This window comes from Pygocentrus nattereri, chromosome 9 (genome assembly GCF_015220715.1).
Source record: "Pygocentrus nattereri isolate fPygNat1 chromosome 9, fPygNat1.pri, whole genome shotgun sequence".
Lineage (NCBI taxonomy): Eukaryota > Metazoa > Chordata > Actinopteri > Characiformes > Serrasalmidae > Pygocentrus > Pygocentrus nattereri.
In genome coordinates, this window is record NC_051219.1 from 11,928,694 (window position 1) to 11,952,411 (window position 23,718).

Genomic DNA, 23,718 nt, shown 5'->3' on the forward strand with positions numbered 1-23,718 from the left:
AAATACTAGTCTCATTTTTGCCCACAGTTGCTGCTGTGCTCCCTTGATTAAACAAGTTCTGGAGTTACACTTCTTTGGCATTTAAAGGTGGATGGGTGTTGACAAGTTTATCAAAAGCTATAGGTGGGGAGCAATTCAATATAAAAATGCCCAACAGGCAAAAGGGGCTACCAACCCCTCTTCCATGGTAACTGTAAAGTGCTTAATTTTGTTATGATATACGTACAGTAAGTATCCTTTAAACCGTCATGGAAAAACTGTGTCTCCTTAACGGCTGTTTACAGTCAGGGAGAATGGAAATAGGTGACAGGGTCTTCTCTGCGGTGAGATGCTAATCAATGGAGTTACCGGACTCACATTCACATGCTGGAACCTTTAACCTACAGGTCAGCGCAGTAGTTGCTATGGTCTTAATACAAATCCTGTTAATTAAGCATAATTAAAGTGTAGATGCCGGCACCTATGCCACTAGGGGGGGCTTGCGTGAAGCACAAACACCTCGCACGTATTCCTCTCACGCACCTTCAGGGTATCCTCCTGGCTGGAGAAGTCTTCGAACAGGCCGCTACTGAGCTCAGAGGAGTTGAGGAGCAGCTCGTTGTCGGCCATGGCCAGCAGAACCTTGTTGATGTCCAGCAGGTATGCAGATGGAGAGAGAGAGGCATTCCTCTCTTCTTGAGGGAGCGAGGAAACGAGAGAGACTGAGTCAACGGTGACCTCTACAACCCGACGAGTCCTGAAGATGTGTATCTCCTACATAGAGAGAGAGGAAAGAGAAAGAGAGAGAGAGAGAGAGAGAGAGAGAGAGAGAGAGAGAGATTTAGCTGCAGCTAGCCATGTTAAGCTGATTAGCAAATGCGATGGATCATTTTAATGTGTTGAATTCAAAGCCAACAAAACAACGGTCACTATTAGAGGTGGGCAGTACAATAACATTTGTTATCGTGATACATTATGACACAACACGCTTTTCTAAGCATATCATAGTACTTAAAGGTGCAGTGTGTAAGATTTAGTGGCATCTACTGATTGCAGATTTCAACCCACTGAATACCCCTCCCTCACCCCTCCCTTTCCAAGCGTGTAGTAGAACCTATGAACCTATGAATGAGGAAAACGAGAGAGAGAGGAGGACGACGGGGGGAGAGATAGTGGATCAGGAAGTGCAGAGAATTAGTAAGGTGGAAGTGAGGGCCGCTTTAAAAAGGATGAAGAATGGAAAGGCAGTTGGTCCAGATGACATACCTGTGGAGGTATGGAGATGTTTAGGAGAGAAGGCAGTGGACTTTTTAATCAGGTTGTTTAACAAAATCCTGGAGAGTGAGAGGATGCCTGATGAGTGGAGAAGCAGTGTACTGGTCCCCATTTTTAAGAACAAGGGTGATGTGCAGAGCTGCAGTAACTACAGAGGTATAAAGTTGATGAGCCACACCATGAAGGTATGGGAAAGAGTTGTTGAAGCAAGGCTAAGGCGAGAGGTTCAGATCAGTGAGCAGCAGTTTGGTTTCATGCCCAGAAAGAGAACCACAGATGCAATTTTTGTGTTGAGAGTGTTGGTAGAGAAGTACAGAGAAGGTCAGAAGGAGCTACATTGTGTCTTTGTGGATCTAGAGAAGGCATATGATAGGGTGCCAAGACAGGAACTGTGGTACTGTATGAGGAAGTCAGGTGTAGCTGAAAAGTATGTTAGGGTGGTGCAGGACATGTATGAGGACAGTGAGACAGTGGTGAGGTGTGCAGTTGGAGTGACAAATGGTTTCAAGGTGAAGGTGGGGTTACATCAGGGATCAGCTTTGAGCCCCTTCTTGTTTGCAATAGTGATGGACAGGTTGACAGATGAGGTGAGGCAGGAGGCTCCATGGACCATGATGTTTGCAGATGACATTGTAATCTGTGGTGAGAGTAGAGAGCAGGTGGAAGAGAATCTGGAGAGGTGGAGGTTTGCACTGGAGAGGAGAGGAATGAAGGTCAGTAGAGACAAGACGGAATACATGTGTGTTAATGAGAGGGAGGCCGGTGGAAAGGTGAAGATGCAAGGAGTAGAGGTCATAAAGGTGGATGACTTTAAATATCTTGGGTCAACAACCCAGAGCATTGGACAGTGTAGAAAAGAGGTGAAGAAGAGGATGCAGGCAGGATGGAGTGGGTGGAGACGGGTGTCAGGGCTGATGTGTGACAGAAGGACAGCAGCAAGAGTGAAAGGGAAGGTTTACAAGACAGTAGTACGTCCTGCTATGATGTACGGTTTGGAGACTGTGGCTCCGTCTAAAAGACAGGAGGCTGAGCTGGAGGTGGCGGAGATGAAGATGCTGAGATTTTCGTTGGGAGTGAAAAGGCTGGACAAGATTAGAAATGAGCAGATCAGAGGGACAGTGAAGGTGGAGCAGTTTGGAGATAAAGCCAGAGAGGCCTGGTTGAGATGGTTTGGACATGTGTTGAGGAGGAATAGTGGATATTTTGGGCAAAGAATGTTGGAGATGGAGCTGCCAGGTAGAAGGAGAAGAGGTTTATGGATGTAGTGAAGGTGGACATGGAGATGGTTGGTGTGAAAGTAGAGGAGGCAATGGATAGGGCAAGATGGAGGTAGATGATCCGCTGTGGCGACCCCTAAAGGGAGCAGCCGAAAGAAGAAGAAGTAGAACCTATGATGGCCAACATGTTCTCACTTATATGATGGCGAGAATTCACTCTCACGTTTTTTCCTGTGCTAAACAGTAAGCATGATCTTCCATCTGTGATCTCAAACTTCTCACAGCACAAAATAGTTAGCCAGCAGTATTCAGTGTTACAGCGCCACCAAATTCAAGCTGCACTTCAACATGTAAATGCAAAAGGCGCTCTCTCTAGAGCAGCGTTTGGTTTTCCACTATACTGTAGAAACATGGTGGCGCAACATAGCAGCCTCTGTTGGAATAGAATGCTCTCTCTCTCTGTAGATATGAAGGGATCATCCTAAGCTACCAAACACACTAATTTTCATTGTTACAGGTAATGATATGCTAATTAAAACATGGTTTTGTATACTATATTCCATTCAGGCTAATAGATTCCTGCACCTTTAAAGCTATACTGTGTAAGTTCTGGGGATTTGGAGACCTCGCTGGTTGAAATGACCAGGCATGACAAGCATGGGAAAATATTTTGTAACATGGATTGAGCGTCCAACCCCTCCCTGAGCGGATAAATTTGATGATTGTGAGTGCACTGAGAAAGAGAGAAAAAAAGTGCACTCAATTTTATTCTGTGTCTTAGGTAAAGTAGGAGTGGTAGTCCCCAGCTGGTTCAGGGCCCAGGACAACATATTCAGTTGAGTGCGTGTGTACCCTGTAGCGGGTCTGTAATAGCTGCAGTCTCCTGCGTATCTCCTCTCTGTTCTCCTCAGGAAGAGACAGCAGCACCTCCTCTCCTCTCCTCAACACCTCCTCAACACAAGCCTTCTCCTCATCCAGCTGAAACCACACGCAAATATATCAAATATATCAAAAGTTTATTCTTAGCAATTCTTACTTGCTTGATGTTTCCTACTGACTTCAACAATATAACCCAGCATCAATATAATACAATGAGTAATGACTACTAAACACAACTGAACAACACATTCTAGCAGGACACTAACAATAGAAATTACAGCTGTATTTGAAGTGCTCCTTAAAAAAGCAGTTTACAGTCGCAGATGTTAGTCATTGTGAACAACAGGGTGAGGTGTGCGAACATGCTACACGTATTTAATTTAAAAACAAGCATGTTTCAAAAGACCACACCTTAAACTGCACATTTTAAAGGTGTACCTTGTCATCATCTGGTGTGTGTGTATGATCCTGCTGCTCCAGTGCACTCAGTACTGCCTCTAAGTCTGCCTCGAAGTCCTGCAGCTCAGAAGAGGAGAGAGGAGCTGATGTCTCCTTCAGCACCTGCTGCTGCACCTCCACATCACCAGGCTCCAGACCCACTGACCGCTGCACAGTCCAAAAATCAAATCAATGACCCATTCACACAGAGAAAACTGCCTTATCCATGTCTTAGGCATGCAGTTAACAAAGGGCTGCAACTATCAAATATTCTACTGAATATGATCTTGAATATTATACCTCAAATGTATAAGGATAAGTGGGGAAAAATGGGGAAAATGTATTCTTACTGTTGCTTGTATTGTAATTATTATTATTACTATTATTATTATGCTTTTTAATAAAGACTGATGTAAACATAATGTAAATTCCTGGAATCCTACCCAATCTGGCAACCCTGAGCAGTCTCTGGGCACTGTTTGAATAGCAGTGAGACTAAGTGTACCTCCTTTTAAGCTGTTTAATCATCCCTTCCAATTGTCACTGAGTTGTGCTGCACTGTCGATGGTGCTCTGTGGGTGGCGAGTTATCATTTAGCTTGTTCCTTTGACTGTAAACAAACCTTGCAGGGCAGCAGATCTCTTGAGGAACAAAGTTAGCCACCTATGCTTTAGAAGACTCCTCTTTGAAGAGTTCTGTGTCAAAAAGATCCAAGGCCTGGAGCCAGTTGAGGACCAAAGAGACAGAACTTTACCACTGCACAGTACAGCTGAAGCTCTCTGTGACACTGTGTCCATTACCTGGGCAGTTTTGATGTGCTGTGCCACCTTGTGGAAGTTGCGGTTGAGGTCAGCTAGCTTAGGCTCCACCAGCTCTCTGCACGCAGGCCCCCTGCTGGTCATCAGAATAACCGCCTGATCACGAGCACCATCCACCCTTGCACTCATCGCCTCCAATTCACTCAGCACAGACTAGAGAAAAAGAGAGCGGGAGAGAGAGAGCAAGAAAGAGCAAGAGGCCACATTTTAACCTCAACTGACAACACAAACACAACAGACAGATGGACAAAAGACAGTGGTTGTGTCTAACCTTCACCACTGTCTCTCTCTCAGCTGCAGGCAGTTTCTCAGTTTCGTCTAGACGAATTTCAGTTTGGTAGACCCACGTGCTGATGTGCGCCAGATTCTCATCAAACATCTCAATCTCGCTCTGATGATTCTGCAATACACCACAAACACAATTCTGTATTACTACACTTACAAGATCTTTAGCACTATCTGAGCTGTGATATCATTTTGTGGGGATGTTATTTGTTCCCAAAATTCCGATAAAACCTGTAAAAAAAAACACTGTAAAAATCCAAAATTATTACCATCAGACTGTAAAACTACACACACTGCAGATTCATACTGGATTAAAATCACTCCACAATTATTACCGTCAGACTGTAAAACTACACACGCTGCAGATTCATACTGGATTAAAATCACTCCACAATTATTACCGTCAGACTGTAAAACTACACACACTGCAGATTCATACTGGATTAAAATCACTCCACAATTATTACAGTCAGACTGTAAAACTACACACTGCAGATTCATACTGGATTAAAATCACTCCACAATTATTACAGTCAGACCGTAAAACTACACACGCTGCAGATTCATACTGGATGAAAATCACTCCACAATTATTACAGTCAGACTGTAAAACTACACACACTGCAGATTCATACTGGATTAAAATCACTTCACAATTATTACTGTCAGACTGTAAAACTACACGCTGCAGATTCATACTGGATTAAAATCACTCCACAATTATTACTGTCAGACTGTAAAACTACACACGCTGCAGATTCATACTGGATGAAAATCACTCCACAATTATTACAGTCAGACTGTAAAACTACACACACTGCAGATTCATACTGGATTAAAATCACTCCACAATTATTACCGTCAGACTGTAAAACTACACACGCTGCAGATTCATACTGGATTAAAATCACTCCACAATTATTACAGTCAGACTGTAAAACTACACACTGCAGATTCATACTGGATTAAAATCACTCCACAATTATTACCGTCAGACTGTAAAACTACACACACTGCAGATTCATACTGGATTAAAATCACTCCACAATTATTACAGTCAGACTGTAAAACTACACACTGCAGATTCATACTGGATTAAAATCACTCCACAATTATTACAGTCAGACTGTAAAACTACACACACTGCAGATTCATACTGGATTAAAATCACTCCACAATTATTACAGTCAGACTGTAAAACTACACACACTGCAGATTCATACTGGATTAAAATCACTCCACAATTATTACCGTCAGACTGTAAAACTACACACACTGCAGATTCATACTGGATTAAAATCACTCCACAATTATTACCGTCAGACTATAAAACTACACACACTGCAGATTCATACTGGATTAAAATCACTCCACAATTATTACAGTCAGACTGTAAAACTACACACACTGCAGATTCATACTGGATTAAAATCACTCCACAATTATTACAGTCAGACTGTAAAACTACACACACTGCAGATTCATACTGGATTAAAATCACTCCACAATTATTACAGTCAGACTGTAAAACTACACACACTGCAGATTCATACTGGATTAAAATCACTCCACAATTATTACTGTCAGATTGTAAAACTACACACACTGCAGATTCATACTGGATTAAAATCACTCCACAATTATTACAGTCAGACTGTAAAACTACACAAACTTCAGATTCATACTGGATTAAAATCACTCCACAATTATTACTGTCAGACTGTAAAACTACACACTGCAGATTCATACTGGATTAAAATCACTCCACAATTATTACCGTCAGACTGTAAAACTACACACACTGCAGATTCATACTGGATTAAAATCACTCCACAATTATTACCGTCAGACTGTAAAACTACACACTGCAGATTCATACTGGATTAAAATCACTCCACAATTATTACCGTCAGACTGTAAAACTACACACACTGCAGATTCATACTGGATTAAAATCACTCCACAATTATTACAGTCAGACTGTAAAACTACACACACTGCAGATTCATACTGGATTAAAATCACTCCACAATTATTACAGTCAGACTGTAAAACTACACACACTGCAGATTCATACTGGATTAAAATCACTCCACAATTATTACCGTCAGACTGTAAAACTACACACACTGCAGATTCACACTGGATTAAAATCACTCCACAATTATTACAGTCAGACTGTAAAACTACACACACTGCAGATTCATACTGGATTAAAATCACTCCACAATTATTACTGTCAGACTGTAAAATTACACACGCTGCAGATTCATACTGGATTAAAATCACTTCACAATTATTACAGTCAGACTGTAAAACTACACACACTGCAGATTCATACTGGATTAAAATCACTCCACAATTATTACCATCAGACTGTAAAACTACACACACTGCAGATTCATACTGGATTAAAATCACTCCACAATTATTACAGTCAGACTGTAAAACTACACACACTGCAGATTCATACTGGATTAAAATCACTCCACAATTATTACAGTCAGACTGTAAAACTACACACACTGCAGATTCACACTGGATTAAAATCACTCCACAATTATTACAGTCAGACTGTAAAACTACACACGCTGCAGATTCATACTGGATTAAAATCACTCCACAATTATTACCGTCAGACTATAAAACTACACACGCTGCAGATTCATACTGGATTAAAATCACTCCACAATTATTACAGTCAGACTGTAAAACTACACACTGCAGATTCATACTGGATTAAAATCACTCCACAATTATTACCGTCAGACTGTAAAACTACACACACTGCAGATTCATACTGGATTAAAATCACTCCACAATTATTACCGTCAGACTGTAAAACTACACACTGCAGATTCACACTGGATTAAAATCACTCCACAATTATTACAGTCAGACTGTAAAACTACACACACTGCAGATTCATACTGGATTAAAATCACTCCACAATTATTACAGTCAGACTGTAAAACTACACACACTGCAGATTCATACTGGATTAAAATCACTCCACAATTATTACAGTCAGACTGTAAAACTACACACACTGCAGATTCATACTGGATTAAAATCACTCCACAATTATTACAGTCAGACTGTAAAACTACACACTGCAGATTCATACTGGATTAAAATCACTCCACAATTATTACCGTCAGACTGTAAAACTACACACACTGCAGATTCACACTGGATTAAAATCACTCCACAATTATTACAGTCAGACTGTAAAACTACACACACTGCAGATTCATACTGGATTAAAATCACTCCACAATTATTACTGTCAGACTGTAAAATTACACACACTGCAGATTCATACTGGATTAAAATCACTCCACAATTATTACTGTCAGACTGTAAAATTACACACACTGCAGATTCATACTGGATTAAAATCACTTCACAATTATTACAGTCAGACTGTAAAACTACACACACTGCAGATTCATACTGGATTAAAATCACTCCACAATTATTACAGTCAGACTGTAAAACTACACACGCTGCAGATTCATACTGGATTAAAATCACTCCACAATTATTACCGTCAGACTGTAAAACTACACACACACTACAGATTCATACTGGATTAAAATCACTCCACAATTATTACAGTCAGACTGTAAAACTACACACGCTGCAGATTCATACTGGATTAAAATCACTCCACAATTATTACAGTCAGACTGTAAAACTACACACGCTGCAGATTCATACTGGATTAAAATCACTCCACAATTATTACAGTCAGACTGTAAAACTACACACGCTGCAGATTCATACTGGATTAAAATCACTCCACAATTATTACCGTCAGACTGTAAAACTACACACACTGCAGATTCATACTGGATTAAAATCACTCCACAATTATTACAGTCAGATTGTAAAACTACACACACTGCAGATTCATACTGGATTAAAATCACTCCACAATTATTACAGTCAGACTGTAAAACTACACACACTGCAGATTCATACTGGATTAAAATCACTCCACAATTATTACTGTCAGACTGTAAAACTACACACACTGCAGATTCATACTGGATTAAAATCACTCCACAATTATTACAGTCAGACTGTAAAGCTACACACACTGCAGATTCATACTGGATTAAAATCACTCTACAATTATTACTGTCAGACTGTAAAACTACACACACTGCAGATTCATACGGGATTAAAATCTCTCTACAATTATTACTGTCAGACTGTAAAACTACACACACTGCAGATTCATACGGGATTAAAATCTCTCTACAATTATTACTGTCAGACTGTAAAACTACACACACTGCAGATTCATACTGGATTAAAATCGCTCCACAATTATTACTGTCAGACTGTAAAACTACACACACTGCAGATTCATACTGGATTAAAATCTCTCCACAATTATTACAGTCAGACTGTAAAACTACACGCTGCAGATTCATACTGGATTAAAATCACTCCACAATTATTACAGTCAGACTGTAAAACTACACACACTGCAGATTCACACTGGATTAAAATCTCTCCACAATTATTACCGTCAGACTGTAAAACTACACACACTGCAGATTCATACTGGATTAAAATCACTCCACAATTATTACAGTCAGACCGTAAAACTACACACACTGCAGATTCATACTGGATTAAAATCACTCCACAATTATTACAGTCAGACTGTAAAACTACACACGCTGCAGATTCATACTGGATTAAAATCACTCCACAATTATTACTGTCAGACTGTAAAACTACACACTGCAGATTCATACTGGATTAAAATCACTCCACAATTATTACAGTCAGACTGTAAAACTACACACACTGCAGATTCATACTGGATTAAAATCACTCCACAATTATTACAGTCAGACCGTAAAACTACACACACTGCAGATTCATACTGGATTAAAATCACTCCACAATTATTACAGTCAGACCGTAAAACTACACACACTGCAGATTCATACTAGATTAAAATCACTCCACAATTATTACAGTCAGACTGTAAAACTACACACGCTGCAGATTCATACTGGATTAAAATCACTCCACAATTATTACAGTCAGACTGTAAAACTACACACACTGCAGATTCATACTGGATTAAAATCACTCCACAATTATTACAGTCAGACTGTAAAACTACACACACTGCAGATTCATACTGGATTAAAATCACTCCACAATTATTACAGTCAGACTGTAAAACTACACACACTGCAGATTCATACTGGATTAAAATCACTCCACAATTATTACAGTCAGACTGTAAAACTACACACACTGCAGATTCATACTGGATTAAAATCACTCCACAATTATTACAGTCAGACTGTAAAACTACACACACTGCAGATTCATACTGGATTAAAATCACTCCACAATTATTACAGTCAGACTGTAAAACTACACACACTGCAGATTCATACTGGATTAAAATCACTCCACAATTATTACAGTCAGACTGTAAAACTACACACACTGCAGATTCATACTGGATTAAAATCACTCCACAATTATTACAGTCAGACTGTAAAACTACACAGACTGTAAAACTACTGCAGATTCATACTGGATTGCCATCACTGGTTAAATGAATCCAGCTCCAGTAGGGCTTGAACTTTCTCTTCCAAAAGAATGATTTTAGAAAACATTTTCCTATGCACTTCTCAACATAGCAGCATTGGCACACACCAGTACGGTACTAAGCCAGTCCTCCGTGAGGGTGCGCACTCGCTCCCATCCCTCATTCAGGACGAACAGCTGATCCTCCAGCTGAGCTTCACTGCCCTCCACCAGAGCCTGCAGGGCAGCACTGTTCTCCATCACTTTAGACAGATCCGCCTTTTTACAGTCACTCTCCTTCAGCAGACCCTACAGAACAGACACAGTAATGAATGCAGGATCACACAGAGACCCGTTCATAACAGAGCATGGAACGTTACACGAAATCACATATGCACAGGCACACTAAGGCTGCAACTAGGGATTATTTCTACCGCTGACTAAATTACGGACCCTTAGTTAATGACTAATTAAATTATTATTAATTCTACCAAGAAATCAAAACAATAGAAGCCATATTAACCCTCTACAAATCCTGTAGCGTTACAACCTGTCAGAAGTTTGGACAGACCAAAGTTTTGATTGCTCTATAAGCCATGTCATCTGGGACAAATCAACGTTGTAAAGTAATTACTGCAGCCCTATCCTGCACACACACTCACATTGACCCAGGCGATCTCTCCATCTATATCAGCAGGCATGTCCCCTGTGTTGATCTTCTGCTCTAGCTGTGCATGTGTAGAGGTCATCCAGTCCTGCAGGACAGCGCCGTCCTTCTGCAGTTTCTGAGACAGAGACAGAGCCTTCTCCAGCTCCTGTTTCCCCTCCGTCACCTAAACACACAGACAGCACAAAGCTTTACTACTGACTGGCTTTCAGTGCTGAAACGTCTGAAGCTAATGATACAGCTTTTAGCTGTGCTGGTTTGTTTAGTGTCTGCCAGCTGTCATAAATGTACATGTAAAATCTAGCTACAGTTTCTTAAACAATACTTGGAAAGCAGTATCAATGGCATATAAGCGTTGAAACGCTTTATTTTACAAGCAGAGCACTTCTGTGAAGGTGCTAAACTAGATCAGAAGAAGATCAGAAGACGTTTTATTGCCATTGTCAATGAACAGGATTCACAGACTAGGAATTTGCTTCGGCATGAAGGTGCAACATAAAAACAAATAGTAATAGGCATGCAAAATTAAGTCCACATTAAGTCTGCTTTTAGTGGCAGCAACCTCAGCTGCAGGAGCATCTGCCAAAAGTCAAATGTTAAAACAAGCAGATCATGTGGACGGTACAGTGCTGATGTGCTGCTAGAAGAACAGGAAGGCATGCTTTGAGGTTAAAATCCCTCATTTGGTGAAGATCATTGTTAAAAAATGCGATCCCACCAGCAGCAAACTGAACAAGAGTAAACTTTGAAGTGGGCAGATATCAGAAACTTTCTGAGGATTACAGTTCAGTTTTCCACAGAAAACAAGTGTCCACACCTGTCAAAATGGACCGAACGACAGAAAACATTCCCATGAAAGTGCCCTCAGTCTTGTATGTGTGTGTACATACAGTATGTGCGTGGTGTACCTGTGCTCCCAGTTCGTTGTAAAGCAGTTTTAGGGCAGTGAGCTGTTCGTCCATGCTCTTGGGATTCTCTGTCTGCTGTTTCTGCACAATCTGCCGGCCTGTTTTAATCACCGTCTCCACCTCCAGCTTCACCTCACTCAACATCTTATACAGCTTCTGCAGGTGCAAAACACAGAGACAAAAACATTGCAATGTTAGTTTAAAAAAAAAAAACAAAACGAATGAAAAATATGACTGCTCTGTATTAAAGAACCCAGCAAGATGTGTCTGGATCTCTTCTGGGAGTGTGTATGTGTGTGTCCTGACCATGCAGCCGGCGAGGTGTGCCTGGATCTCCTCAGGCTGAGTGTCGGTGAGGTCCAGCACGTGCAGCTCAGCCTTGGCGTTCTCCAGAACTCTCTTACAGTCCAGCATTCGCTGTTCAAAGTTGGCTGGCTTCTGGAACAGCTGGAACTTTGTGTTGATCTCCCTCAGTTTCCTCTGCGCAGACAAGTCATCATCATTACAATCATCATCATTAAAGCAAAACTTCAGCCTAATATTCCGTTTGCACAATTTTCAGACCCCAACTGTAGTCGATCAGCCATGGCGCGTTTGGTGTCTGAAGTTTGCTTCTACAGTTTTACACCAGATCTAACAAGCAATGGAGCGTTATACCCCACCAACTAACAGCAGGGGCTACACTGAGATTCGCTTCTATGCATTAATGTGGTTTTATGTATCAAAACGGTCAGAATCAACTTTGGCTTGACCATTTTCCAACGTCTCAACACTTATACACTGTTACATAAGATTCTGTTTATATGATTTAATATTCATATTATATACACATGTAATGGTTTTTGATGAAGTAAATGTTGAGATTACTGTGGACTGTGGATTCTGTTGTATGGTAATGAAAAGATGCCTGCTACCCTAAAAACACAGGAAACCCACCTAAGTGCCCTAGCTGGCCACTTGCACTTAAATTAGCACAGATGAACAACTGCCTGCAGCCCTCAAAAGATTACACCTCAAACTAGACAGACAAGCATTGCTATTAACTGCAGACTAAATGTGATTGATGTTAGGGGGCGTGTAATTAGCCTGACATTGAAAGACAATACAGTGAAGCTGCAAAGGCCCAGCGTGTGCGTTACACTGCAGAGAACTAAAGAAAAAAAGAGAACTAAAATGAGCAGAAATTTATGACAACACGCTATGGATAACATGAAGAGGGCTGAGCTTCCCAAAAATCACCACGGCACAAACAAAATCACTGTAAATGCAGTAACATGAATAAATACAGAAACGTGAAGCATGTGGAAGTTACTCTTTCCCCACCCCGACAGAAGTCTGCCCACGAACAAAGAAAACCAATAAAAATGACAAAATCTTCTTGAAGTGACCAATGACCAGTGACGTTTGTCAAAAAGGCAAGCACAACTGATTTATCATCGTGGCTGTCAGCACCAGAGACAAAGACTGGCTGAGTGAGCTAATGCAAAGCAGTGTCTGACCTGCTGCTGGTCCAGCATGGTGCCACCACGTGCAGATTTGCCTTCGGAAGCGGCCGCAGGAACATTCCCCACGTTTCTCTTGCGCAGGTCCTCCAGAGAGGCCTCGTGGGCTGTGATCTCAGCCTGAATTTCCTACAGGACAGAGGGCAGAGGGCAGTGATCAGCTCGAAATAAGGATTTAAGCAGAGGAGATGTGGATACAGGGTTAAAGCCAACCTGAACTAAAAAAACTGACCTTTTACCTTGTTAGTTCATGTACCTGGACATAGTAGCATAATCCATCATAAAGTAGTAACTTCTACATTATTGTGCACCATGGGGAAAAGTGACCGATATTATCACACTTCATCCCCTCTCCCACCACCTCCATCCACCCACGAGAGAGATCACTCAGCTAGCCCAGAGACCCTCCTTGAGACAGTGTTTCAATTTAGCTTACAGTACTGAATGAAATAGCATTATGATTCATGTTAACTTTAAGTTGAACTTAAGTAAATAACTTTGATTTATAAAGCACAAAATCAAATGACTTGGCCAAAAGTGCTGCACAAGAACCACAGATAAACTAAGCACACTCTACTGATAATTCAAAATTTCTGTAAAATTGATTTCTCAAGATGTAAAATTATTCAGAGTGGTTTAATGTAAGACGCTCCATTGCAGAGAAACATACAAAGTCAGAATTATTTACAGCGGTGGTAACAGGAACCAGGAATGGCGAGGTTTACATCACTAATAGGGATTTTATTTACTATTCACAACCCTTAGTAAATGTTCATGTGCCTTCTGAGGTTTTATACGTTGACGGTGATAAAATAGTGACAAAAAAATTTCTTTGGTGACTCTTTTGTCTTACAACACCCTCCTTGTATCTCCACCATGAATGAAATGAAATATATACGTTTTAGGAGAAGCTAAAAACTATCAAACTGGTTCTCCAGAGTGAAGCATTACGTCAAACCAAGCCGTAACATTTTGAATACATCCTAATGATTTAAATATAGACATTTTGAAAACTGTGGAATTTCATTTTATAAATAAAGGTTCATATGGAAAAAAAAACCACCTTTATAGGTTCTTCAGAATTTAAAGAGGTTGTTCATTCGTTCATTCTCATTTACAAAAATGATCACCCACTGGACGCTACTTTACTGAACCAAATCTGGGTCAAAGCTAAAGACTGCCTTTATTTTCACGAGGGTATATCTAAACTATGCACTCCATAATAAAATGATAAAGAAGCATAAAACTAATTAAGCCAAAATGATCAAGGCTTTTAGTATGATTGTGGTTTTGTTGAAGAAAAGGCTCTTTCCTGATCAACAGCATAGCCATGAGGTATCTGAAGAAGGTCCTCCTGAGGACGCTGTGTATGGAAATCTGTGTTTTTCTGTGGGTGTACCTGAGCCTCCTGTGGCAGCTGAAAGGCATCAATGCGGTCAGTCAGGTAAGAGGTCAGTGTTTGGTCCAGCTGAGTGAGCGATTCCTGCAAGGTTTGTAAGGCCGCCTCGTTCTCCCTCAGAGCGCTGAGCTGCTGCTCCAGAGCCATCTGACGCAACACAGCCTACACACACACACACCAATGCCTTATCAGTATGAGAAGAACTACACGAACAAGAAGTAACAGAAGTTAATACTTCAACAATTAGCACTTTGTGAAGAGCAAGCCTAGATCGTCACACACTTCGTCAAACTGTTGCTGTTAAGTCATCTCAAATGGACTTGCTTATGTAGTTTCTGACATGTAGTATGTTAACCTGCATCTATTCAAATGGGCAAAAGTGCCTCAACCTAGCTAGAACACTTCATAAAGCACTACACAATTTTGACATAACCTTATCATTACCATGTTGTGACAGATGTCATATGCTGTCAGTAATATAACAGCATCTGGTATTACCAGTATTACTGCTAATTGTAACTGCAGGTGCCATAATGTCACGACAGCCTAAGTCACACATTAGTTTTTGCCACAGAGTATCACAGATATCAGTCATGCTGTTGACCATTATAAACCTGTCATGGCAGTGATGTAACATGCACTATTATATTACTGGGCATAATCAGACATGACAACTCTTCAGAGTGTCTGACAGACACCATCACATGTATAGGACATTAACATGTCAATGTTAAGCAGCAGAGTTCAAATAAAGTGTTACCCTTAAAAATCTGAAGCTTGAATTCTGTTTTGGCTAATCAACTACACTTGGGCACACTTCATTCTTCACAACATTTAGAACGGTCTTGGTACTGAGACCATGCGCACACCTGTTGGCTGAGCTCATCATAGCGAGAGTTGAAGTTCTCCAGTTTCTCGCTGATGAGTTCGTCCAGAATTCCACCATCAATCAGAGTCTGACCCAGCTCTCTGATCTGAGTCCGGTTGTCACCAGGGTGACGCAGAACTGACTCCAGAGACTAGGGGGAACAAACAATACGACTTTAAATATATCGTGCCAGTTGGAAGACTTGCCACACTACATCATTGCTAGCCTTAAGAGTTTCCATCTTTAACAATAATCACACTATAGCTGAGGTCAGTGATGATGTACATGGTCACATAGTTCATTGGTTAATTAAGAGACATGAAAGTGCAGTGGCTATATAGTGAAATGGAAGCTTCCATTAAAGTCGTCCTGAAATCAAAATGGACTTTTTTACCTTGTTAGTTAAGTCCCAGGTTAAGCACACCAAAATTCCCCAACCCTCCGTCAACATGTAGCGACTTTTCTCTGCCTCCAAAATGCCTTCTGATTTTCATTACATCACTGTGTACCAGTGGGTGGAGATAAATAATATTAATCTATAATACGATGTTTCATATGCGGACCAGCACCTCCAAATCTGAGTCCATGGTCTTAGCCCGGAAAAGGATGGCATGCCCACTCCAGGTAAGGGGAAAGGACCTGCCCCAGGTGGAGGAGTTTAAGTATCTCGGGGTCTTGCTCACGAGTGATGGGAAGAGGGATCGTGAGATCGGCCGTAGGCTGGGACAGGCGGCAGCAGTAAAGCGGTCACTGTACCGGACTGTAATGGCTCAGCTCCCTCTTCACCAAAAGGCAATGCTCTCTGTTTACTGGATGGTCTACATCCCGACCCTCACCTATGGTCATGAGCTGTGGGTAATGACCGAAAGAATGAGATCGTGAATACAAGCGGTGGAAATGAGCCTCTTCGCAGGGTAGCGGGCTACACTCCATTTGATAGGGTGAGGAGCTCGGCCACCAGGGAGGAGCTCGGAGTAGAGCCGCTACTCCTCCACATTGAGAGGAGCCAGCTGAGGTGGTTTGGGCATCTGATTCGGATGTCCCCAGGACGTCTCCCAGTGGGGGTATACCAGGCATGGCCTACCGGGATAAGACCCCGGGATTGTCCTAGGACCTGCTGAAGGGATTACATCTCCAAGTTGGCCTGGGAGCGGCTTGGGGTCCCTAGGAATGTGCTGGAGGAAGTTGCAGGGGACAGGGTCATCTGGGATTCTCTGCTCTCCCAACTACTACCTCGATTAAGCGGTTGATGACAATGATGATGATGTTTCATCTCTCCCTCCCACCACTCCCACCAAAAATGCAGAGCTGGCTTAGAGACCCTCTATCATACAGCATTTTACTCAAATACTCCATACGCACCTAAAATTTTCATCCACTTTCCACCTGTGTAAATGTGATTTGATTTGATAATGCTAAAGCAAAATGTGTTACAATTTCCCATTCATCCTGGCTTTCATGTGCAAACTAACTCGACGTTCCAAAGTCGTTTTCCAATCACGCTTCTAATTTATTTAAATGAAATTTGGTCCTTGTTACTGACCAAGCCAACCCTAAGGGTTGTTCACAGGGGACAACCCTGGAAACAAACCCTAAGCAGAGTGAGCTCAAAAGAGCAACTGACAAGCAGAGTGACATACCTCCAGTGCCTGGTTGACAGCCTCTGTGGTCTCCGGCAGGTTCTCTGTGGCCTGCAGGCTCTCCTCCAGACTGTTCAACCAACCAGACTCCACCTCCAGATACTGCAGCAGCTCAATCCAACATGACCACACCTCCTACAACACATCTCAGCTGCTGTTACGCTGCAAAACTACAATACAGCCTGAAAAGTAGTTTCAATTACTGTCAAAACTATAGCTCATTCTAATCTTGCATTAAAGATCAAAACTACAGTATGATGGCACTTCCTATACACACAGTATATTTCAAAAAGCAATGTGAACACAATATAAACAAAATCATATATTAATAGCAAAATATAATCCAGCACACCCATATCTTAGTGTTAAAACAAGATGAACAAATAAACATGTGATGTTATAGACAGGAACAGTATTTTCTGTGTATATGTGTGTGTGTGTGTGTGTGTGTGTGTGTGTGTGTGTGTGTGTGTGTGTGTGGTACCTCCAGTGTGTGGCACTTGCTCTTGAAGCGATCACACAGTCTGTGGTAGTTTTTCAGCACTCCTGTAAGCTCGCTGCTCAGATCCTGGCCACCGGGGGGCGCTTTGCTCATCAATACATTAATACTGTCCTTCAAAATCTTCACTCGCACCTCCTTCTGTAACACGTCCTCTTTAGCCCTCTGAAACACACAGTGAACGCAAATGAATGATTCTGCACACTTACACGCACATTTGCTTTCAGTGGTCACCAACCCTTACGGAGAACTACTGTAACGCAGTATAGTCAGTATATACCAGCTGAAGGCCTTCTTAAGGTATCAGCTTTATCATAACCTTCACACTGTATGCCAAAACTACGTGCTGATAAAACAATGCACAAAACACAAAATCCTGTGTAGCTGAATGGCTGAGTCAGGGAGGTTTAGGCAATCGCTCATCTCGCTCTGAGCAGCAGGACATCCAGTTTGTTGTGGAGAAAGCAAACGTTACAGAGAGATATATTCAAGGAATGGTCAGGTCTTCTGGTTAGGTTAACTTAATGCAGTTTTTTTTCAGATTCAGAGAAGTCGCTGCATCCTTAAACATACATGACAGATTTATCTGCACAGTGGTCAGTTTGTTTTACTATTTTGCGTAATATTTTAAATTCACTTTAGTCGTTTAATATGGTTCTTATTAAAAGTGAAGGCATCTACGATGGTTTTACAGGTACATAAACAGAGAGGAAGACAGATCGACAGGACCAGGGTTAGTGACTGCTGCTGTATTTGATATAAATGAATTTCAACACAGGCACACATGCTCATCTACTCTATTTCGCAATATTAAGTTGTCAGTTAGTCATGTATGTTATACTTTAACAAGTTTACAAACACTTCACTACTTCAGATTCAGATTCCTTTATTGATCCCAGGGGGAAATTGCAGTTACAGTTGCAGCCATTTATGTAAAAATAAACACTTTACTAATCATTTAAGACAAAATAGAGAATTTACAGTATGTACACCAGATTTAAGTACTTAAGAATATAGTAAGGTGGCGGTGAGTTTGATAGTAATATGAAACATCAGGTAGAAAGCAGTTACAATTATTTAAATTATTTAAATGAAGTTAGTGTCCCTCTGAGTTGTTGCACACACAATTGTTATTATTGCACATATGAACAGTTTCGTATTGAGCTTTGTGAATCACACACTGAGGGAGGAGTTATAGAGTTTGACAGCCACAGGTAAGAAAGCCTTCCTGTGGCGCTCTGTGGTGCATTTTGGTAGAGTGAGTCTTGAGCTGAATGAGCTCTTGTGTCTCATCACTGTGAGATCATCTGCTTTATAACGTTCATATCATACTTCAGAACTTTCTGCATTCACAACTTATCAAATATATAAGTAACTTCTGTACATATGACTTTATAAACACATTTTGTTTGCTGTGTGTATTGGTACCTTCATCTCCTGCAGAGCCTCCTCCAGCTCCTCCGGACTTTTATACTCAAAGTCTCTCATAAGATACTCCTCGTCCACCTGCGTCATCCACTCTCGCATCTCTGCCAGGTCCTTCCTCAGGTTCAGCGCTCTCTCCTGACTTTCACTCACTTGCTCCTGCTGCTGCAGCAACTGCACAGTACACACGCATGGTTGTTGGCTTAGAGCACTGATGAGCCAGTTAGGAGGAAAGTCATGTGATTTAGCATTTGAGAGCAGCTTTTCTTTGCACGTAGAAACGCAGAGATCTGAAAACCTCCTCTTTCACACTATGTCTCCTCCACACTATGTCTCCTTCATCTATCATTAACATGCCAGTAAATACAGTCTGAGGGCATGGCCACAGCGTGCACTCTCAGAAGATCCAGTGAAGCAAAAGAGTGCATCGGTGATTGACAGATGGAAAGAAATGAAAACACTGCCATGACAGCCTTTTCTTCCTCACCTGTTTGCTGAGCATCTCCCAACGTTTCTGTTTCTCCTCTAGGTCCTGCTGCCCCCAGCTGGCCAGGCCTGGTATTGCACTTTGCTGTACAGCTGCCACGTTCTCTCCCATTTGTTTCAGAGACGATTCCACTGCCTCCATCTCTCCGACATACTCCTACAAGCATGGAGAGATGAAAAAAATACCTTATACTGAGGTATTATAGGTTATACTAATGGGTAAAAACAGTATAACTACACACTATAGTGACACAAACTGAGCTTGTAATGTAAAATGTCCATGATTTCAGAAGCTCTGTTAATGTAACCTTAGTTACATTAGGGCTGGAGGTTAGGGATCTGGCCCTGTGACCAGAAGGTCGCCGGTTCGATCCCCAGCACAGACAGTCCATGACTGAGGTGTCCTTGAGCAAGACGCCTAACCCCCAACTGCTCCCCGGGCGCCGTGGATTGGGCTGCCCACCGCTCCGGGCAAGTGTGCTCACTGCCCCATAGTGTGTGTGTTCACTAGTGTGTATGTGGTGTTTCACTTCATGGATGGGTTAAATGAGGAGGTGGAATTTCCCCAGTTGTGGGATCAAAAAAGTATCACTTAAAAAAAAGTATCACTTAATGTTTACAGACACTCAGGAACCCCAACAATAAGCACTGGGGGAACGATGCTAATGTAGCAAGTAATTATATATCATTGTATTTTATGTATATAATTTCCCCTGTAATATCAGCACATTCTAGTAATACTGTGGGTTGCTAGTATCAGCCTATATTATCAGCCAAGCAACATATCAGTCGAACCCTAATAAACAGCTGATCTATGCTGTCTTTTTTTGGTTCACAACATAGCTGGGATTTGAAATGACCATTTGCAAAGGTGAAGGGACAAAACCGATTTATATACAAACACAACGTCACACACTGCTAAAAAACATTTTTAAGCCTCCATTGCTTGTTGGCTACATTAAGCTCTGAGCTCCAGTGGAAAACTACAAGAGCAACTTGTCTTTTTACTGATAACCGGTTCTGACCTTTAAAAAGCTTAGTTAGTTTGCAATACAGTTTACTGGGTGAATGCTTTGGTCATCAACCTTGCACTGGTTAAACTCCTCCTGTAGTTTGTCTCCATGGCTGAGAGACCCCGAGTCTCTGGACAGCAACTCCTCCACAGCATCCAGCCATCGGGACACCTCCTCACCCTGAACCTGCACACAGTGAGAAAGTATCACTGCAGTAGCAAACAGTTAAGCAGAGAAACGTGCCATAAAGGAGGTGAACTCTTGGAAGTTGCTTAAGTGTCAGCAATAATAAAAGCAAGGTGTAATTTGATATAGGTTTTTTCACTCGTGGTTTATTTACATTTACATTTACGGCATTTGGCTGACGCTTTTATCCAGAGCGACTTACAGTTTGATCATTTTACAGGGAGGCCAAGGCGGTGTTAGGAGTCTTGCCCAAGGACTCTTATTGGTATAGTGTAGGGTGTTTGCCCAGGTGGGGATTGAACCCCAATGGCAGAGGTGTTACCCACTACACTATCCCAACCACCTTATTTTAGATTTTATTAAAACAAGTGGAGGAATTCTGTGGGTAGTGCTAATTTGAAACTTTCAAACTATACCATATTTGTTTTTCTAACCATAAGAAGTATAAGAGGAGCTATTTTATTATTATTATTATTATTATTTTTACACCATTTTATCATCGTCTCCAATTCCACCCGCTAGTTAGGACTCCCCCAATCACAGGATGCTACCAATGCTAGGAGGGTGAAGGCAGCACAGGCTTCCTCTGAGACCAGTGAAACCACTGGACAGCTGAACGCGCTCAGAGGAAAGAGCCAACTGCCAGATCTGTCACGTCAGCTGACAGACGCCTGCGCTGACGAGCATGGTATTGAGTGATAGGGGGAGAATGGGGTCCATCTACCCACCCAGAGAGAGCGAGGCCAATTGAGACTCCCAGAGACTCCCGGCCACAGATGGCTGTGCAATCTCCTGATGATAGGGCCACTCGGGCCCCTCTAAGAGGAGCTATTTTACTATGGTTTGAAATTGATTAAAATCAAATGTTCTATAGTTTTATTTTGCTGAAAAAGGCATTTGTCACATTTTTGCCGTATGTAAACACCAAAAATCATGTTTAAAAGTTGGAGATGCATCAGTACCGATACTGGGACTGGGTATCGGGCCTAGAGGACACGGTGTCAGAAACAAAGCCACTTCAGCACTGACCGAGTGTGAGAACATTAATCGAAGCCTTCATCTGTGCACAGTGATCTACTCAAATGTGCAGCGTGAGACACTAAATAAGAAGATTTCTAAAATCGCGGTGTACGCATGTAAATCCTGCTGTCACTGGGCTACAGAGACTGCTGATGAAAGAGACAGAAGAGGATCAGAACTATGACTATTTTACTTACAGCTGTACAGAAGGGCTTTTCTGACATGGAACAAAACCCGCTCTTCTCCACTCTTTCCAAGTTAACTAATGTAGCATCGCTAGCTGATGCACATCATTTAAAATTAGAGTATACTGCACTGATTTACAGTAATAACTACTAATTCTAGGTATTCCAATACAGTATCTGCATTTGTGTCGGCAAGAACCTAAAACACATACCCTGTCTGAACTGATGCATCCCTTAAAAAAAAATAAAATAAAATAAAATTACAGAATGTAAAAAGAACATAAATGGAACGTAAATATAATTCCTTCAGAAACTGTGCAAATGAACCTAAATCATGTAATTACATTTAAAATATATAGCAAAATGACAATAACAGCTTCGCGCCTCTAAGCGTTTAAACTTTAAAGGAGTTTGACCTTCGTTCACAAAAATGCAGTCATATGAGCTCAGGCATAAGACTTACTTGTGAATCCTTTAGGCTACCCAGAACGCACTGCAGCACGCCGAGCTGGTCTGCGGCTGTGACTGAGAGCTGAGTCCAGCGCTGGAGTTCAGCTGGGTCTGATACAGTCTGCTGCTGCTGCTCTACCTCTGCACAAAGAGCCTACAGGACACAGACTACATTACCCATGAGCATCCCCCAAAGTGTGTGATTTGCTGCAGCTCCAAACCCACGAATATAAAAACTGCAGTATAACATCCAAACCAGTAGATGGCAACACAATCACTTCAAATTCATTTATGGAACGCTCCAGCAAATTATTTCACATTGTGATTCCACAGTAAAAAAAAAAAAAAAATACTTTGGGATTCAGACCTTATAGTTTTACAAGGGTTATGATCCATTTAAATTCAAATAACAGAAATAAATAAACATAAATCATCATTTATAAGGTACCTTCTACTGGGAGGGCTCTCCCAAACCCTAAAGCCTAAATATACACTTGTGAAAATCATACTTACAATTTTTTTCATTCTTTTAACTTTTTTTAATATATTTTTTTTTCATTTAAAGTGAAGCTGAAAGATTTACATTTATTTTGAGTTAAATTTTTTAATGAACAAAAAAAAGCTCAGACATTTTCATGTCACTCCCGAAACACCGAGTTTTAGTCCATGTGTGGAGCCTTACTTCAGCCACATTAAGAACTATCGCTACATTTTCTGCAGTTGAGGAAACTTTGAAGAAAAATATTAAGATTTTTTTTTTGTGTTCAACTGTTCAAAGCCGTGTTCGCTACTGATGTCTGGTGGGGTGGCTAGTGTTTTGAGTTCTGCTCCAAATTAGCAAAATGTTCAGTCACTACCGAATCATTACAGAAACATTTGGTAACAGTTCAAAGTTTTGAACTTTGATTGTGAACCAGTTACCAGTTCAGCAGCAGCATAAGAAGAAATTGTGCACTAAACAAATAAACAGGTGGCGTGGTGTGTAGCGCTGTCGCCTCACAGCAAGGA

At 41.3% G+C, this 23,718-nt stretch overlaps 1 protein-coding gene across 6 annotated transcripts in view; it reads right to left on the reverse strand.

The window, feature by feature from the left end:
- Window positions 1–23,718, reverse strand: part of utrn (utrophin) — a 327,694-nt gene that overhangs the window by 209,787 nt on the left and 94,189 nt on the right. For 5 of the 6 annotated variants that reach the window (XM_037541492.1, XM_037541493.1, XM_037541494.1 and 2 more), the window contains 18 exons: window positions 22,724–22,864; window positions 20,942–21,055; window positions 19,858–20,013; window positions 19,374–19,544; window positions 17,931–18,110; window positions 17,447–17,581; window positions 15,808–15,957; window positions 14,939–15,100; window positions 13,537–13,668; window positions 12,344–12,517; window positions 12,038–12,193; window positions 11,125–11,295; window positions 10,592–10,771; window positions 4,878–5,006; window positions 4,589–4,759; window positions 3,789–3,956; window positions 3,324–3,449; window positions 523–753 (listed from right to left, as the gene is read on the reverse strand). In XM_037541492.1, the coding sequence (XP_037397389.1) occupies window positions 523–753; window positions 3,324–3,449; window positions 3,789–3,956; window positions 4,589–4,759; window positions 4,878–5,006; window positions 10,592–10,771; window positions 11,125–11,295; window positions 12,038–12,193; window positions 12,344–12,517; window positions 13,537–13,668; window positions 14,939–15,100; window positions 15,808–15,957; window positions 17,447–17,581; window positions 17,931–18,110; window positions 19,374–19,544; window positions 19,858–20,013; window positions 20,942–21,055; window positions 22,724–22,864 (2,847 nt within the window). The remainder of the gene's footprint in view (window positions 1–522; window positions 754–3,323; window positions 3,450–3,788; window positions 3,957–4,588; window positions 4,760–4,877; window positions 5,007–10,591; window positions 10,772–11,124; window positions 11,296–12,037; window positions 12,194–12,343; window positions 12,518–13,536; window positions 13,669–14,938; window positions 15,101–15,807; window positions 15,958–17,446; window positions 17,582–17,930; window positions 18,111–19,373; window positions 19,545–19,857; window positions 20,014–20,941; window positions 21,056–22,723; window positions 22,865–23,718) is intronic. The other variant, XM_037541496.1, reaches the window with a different exon arrangement.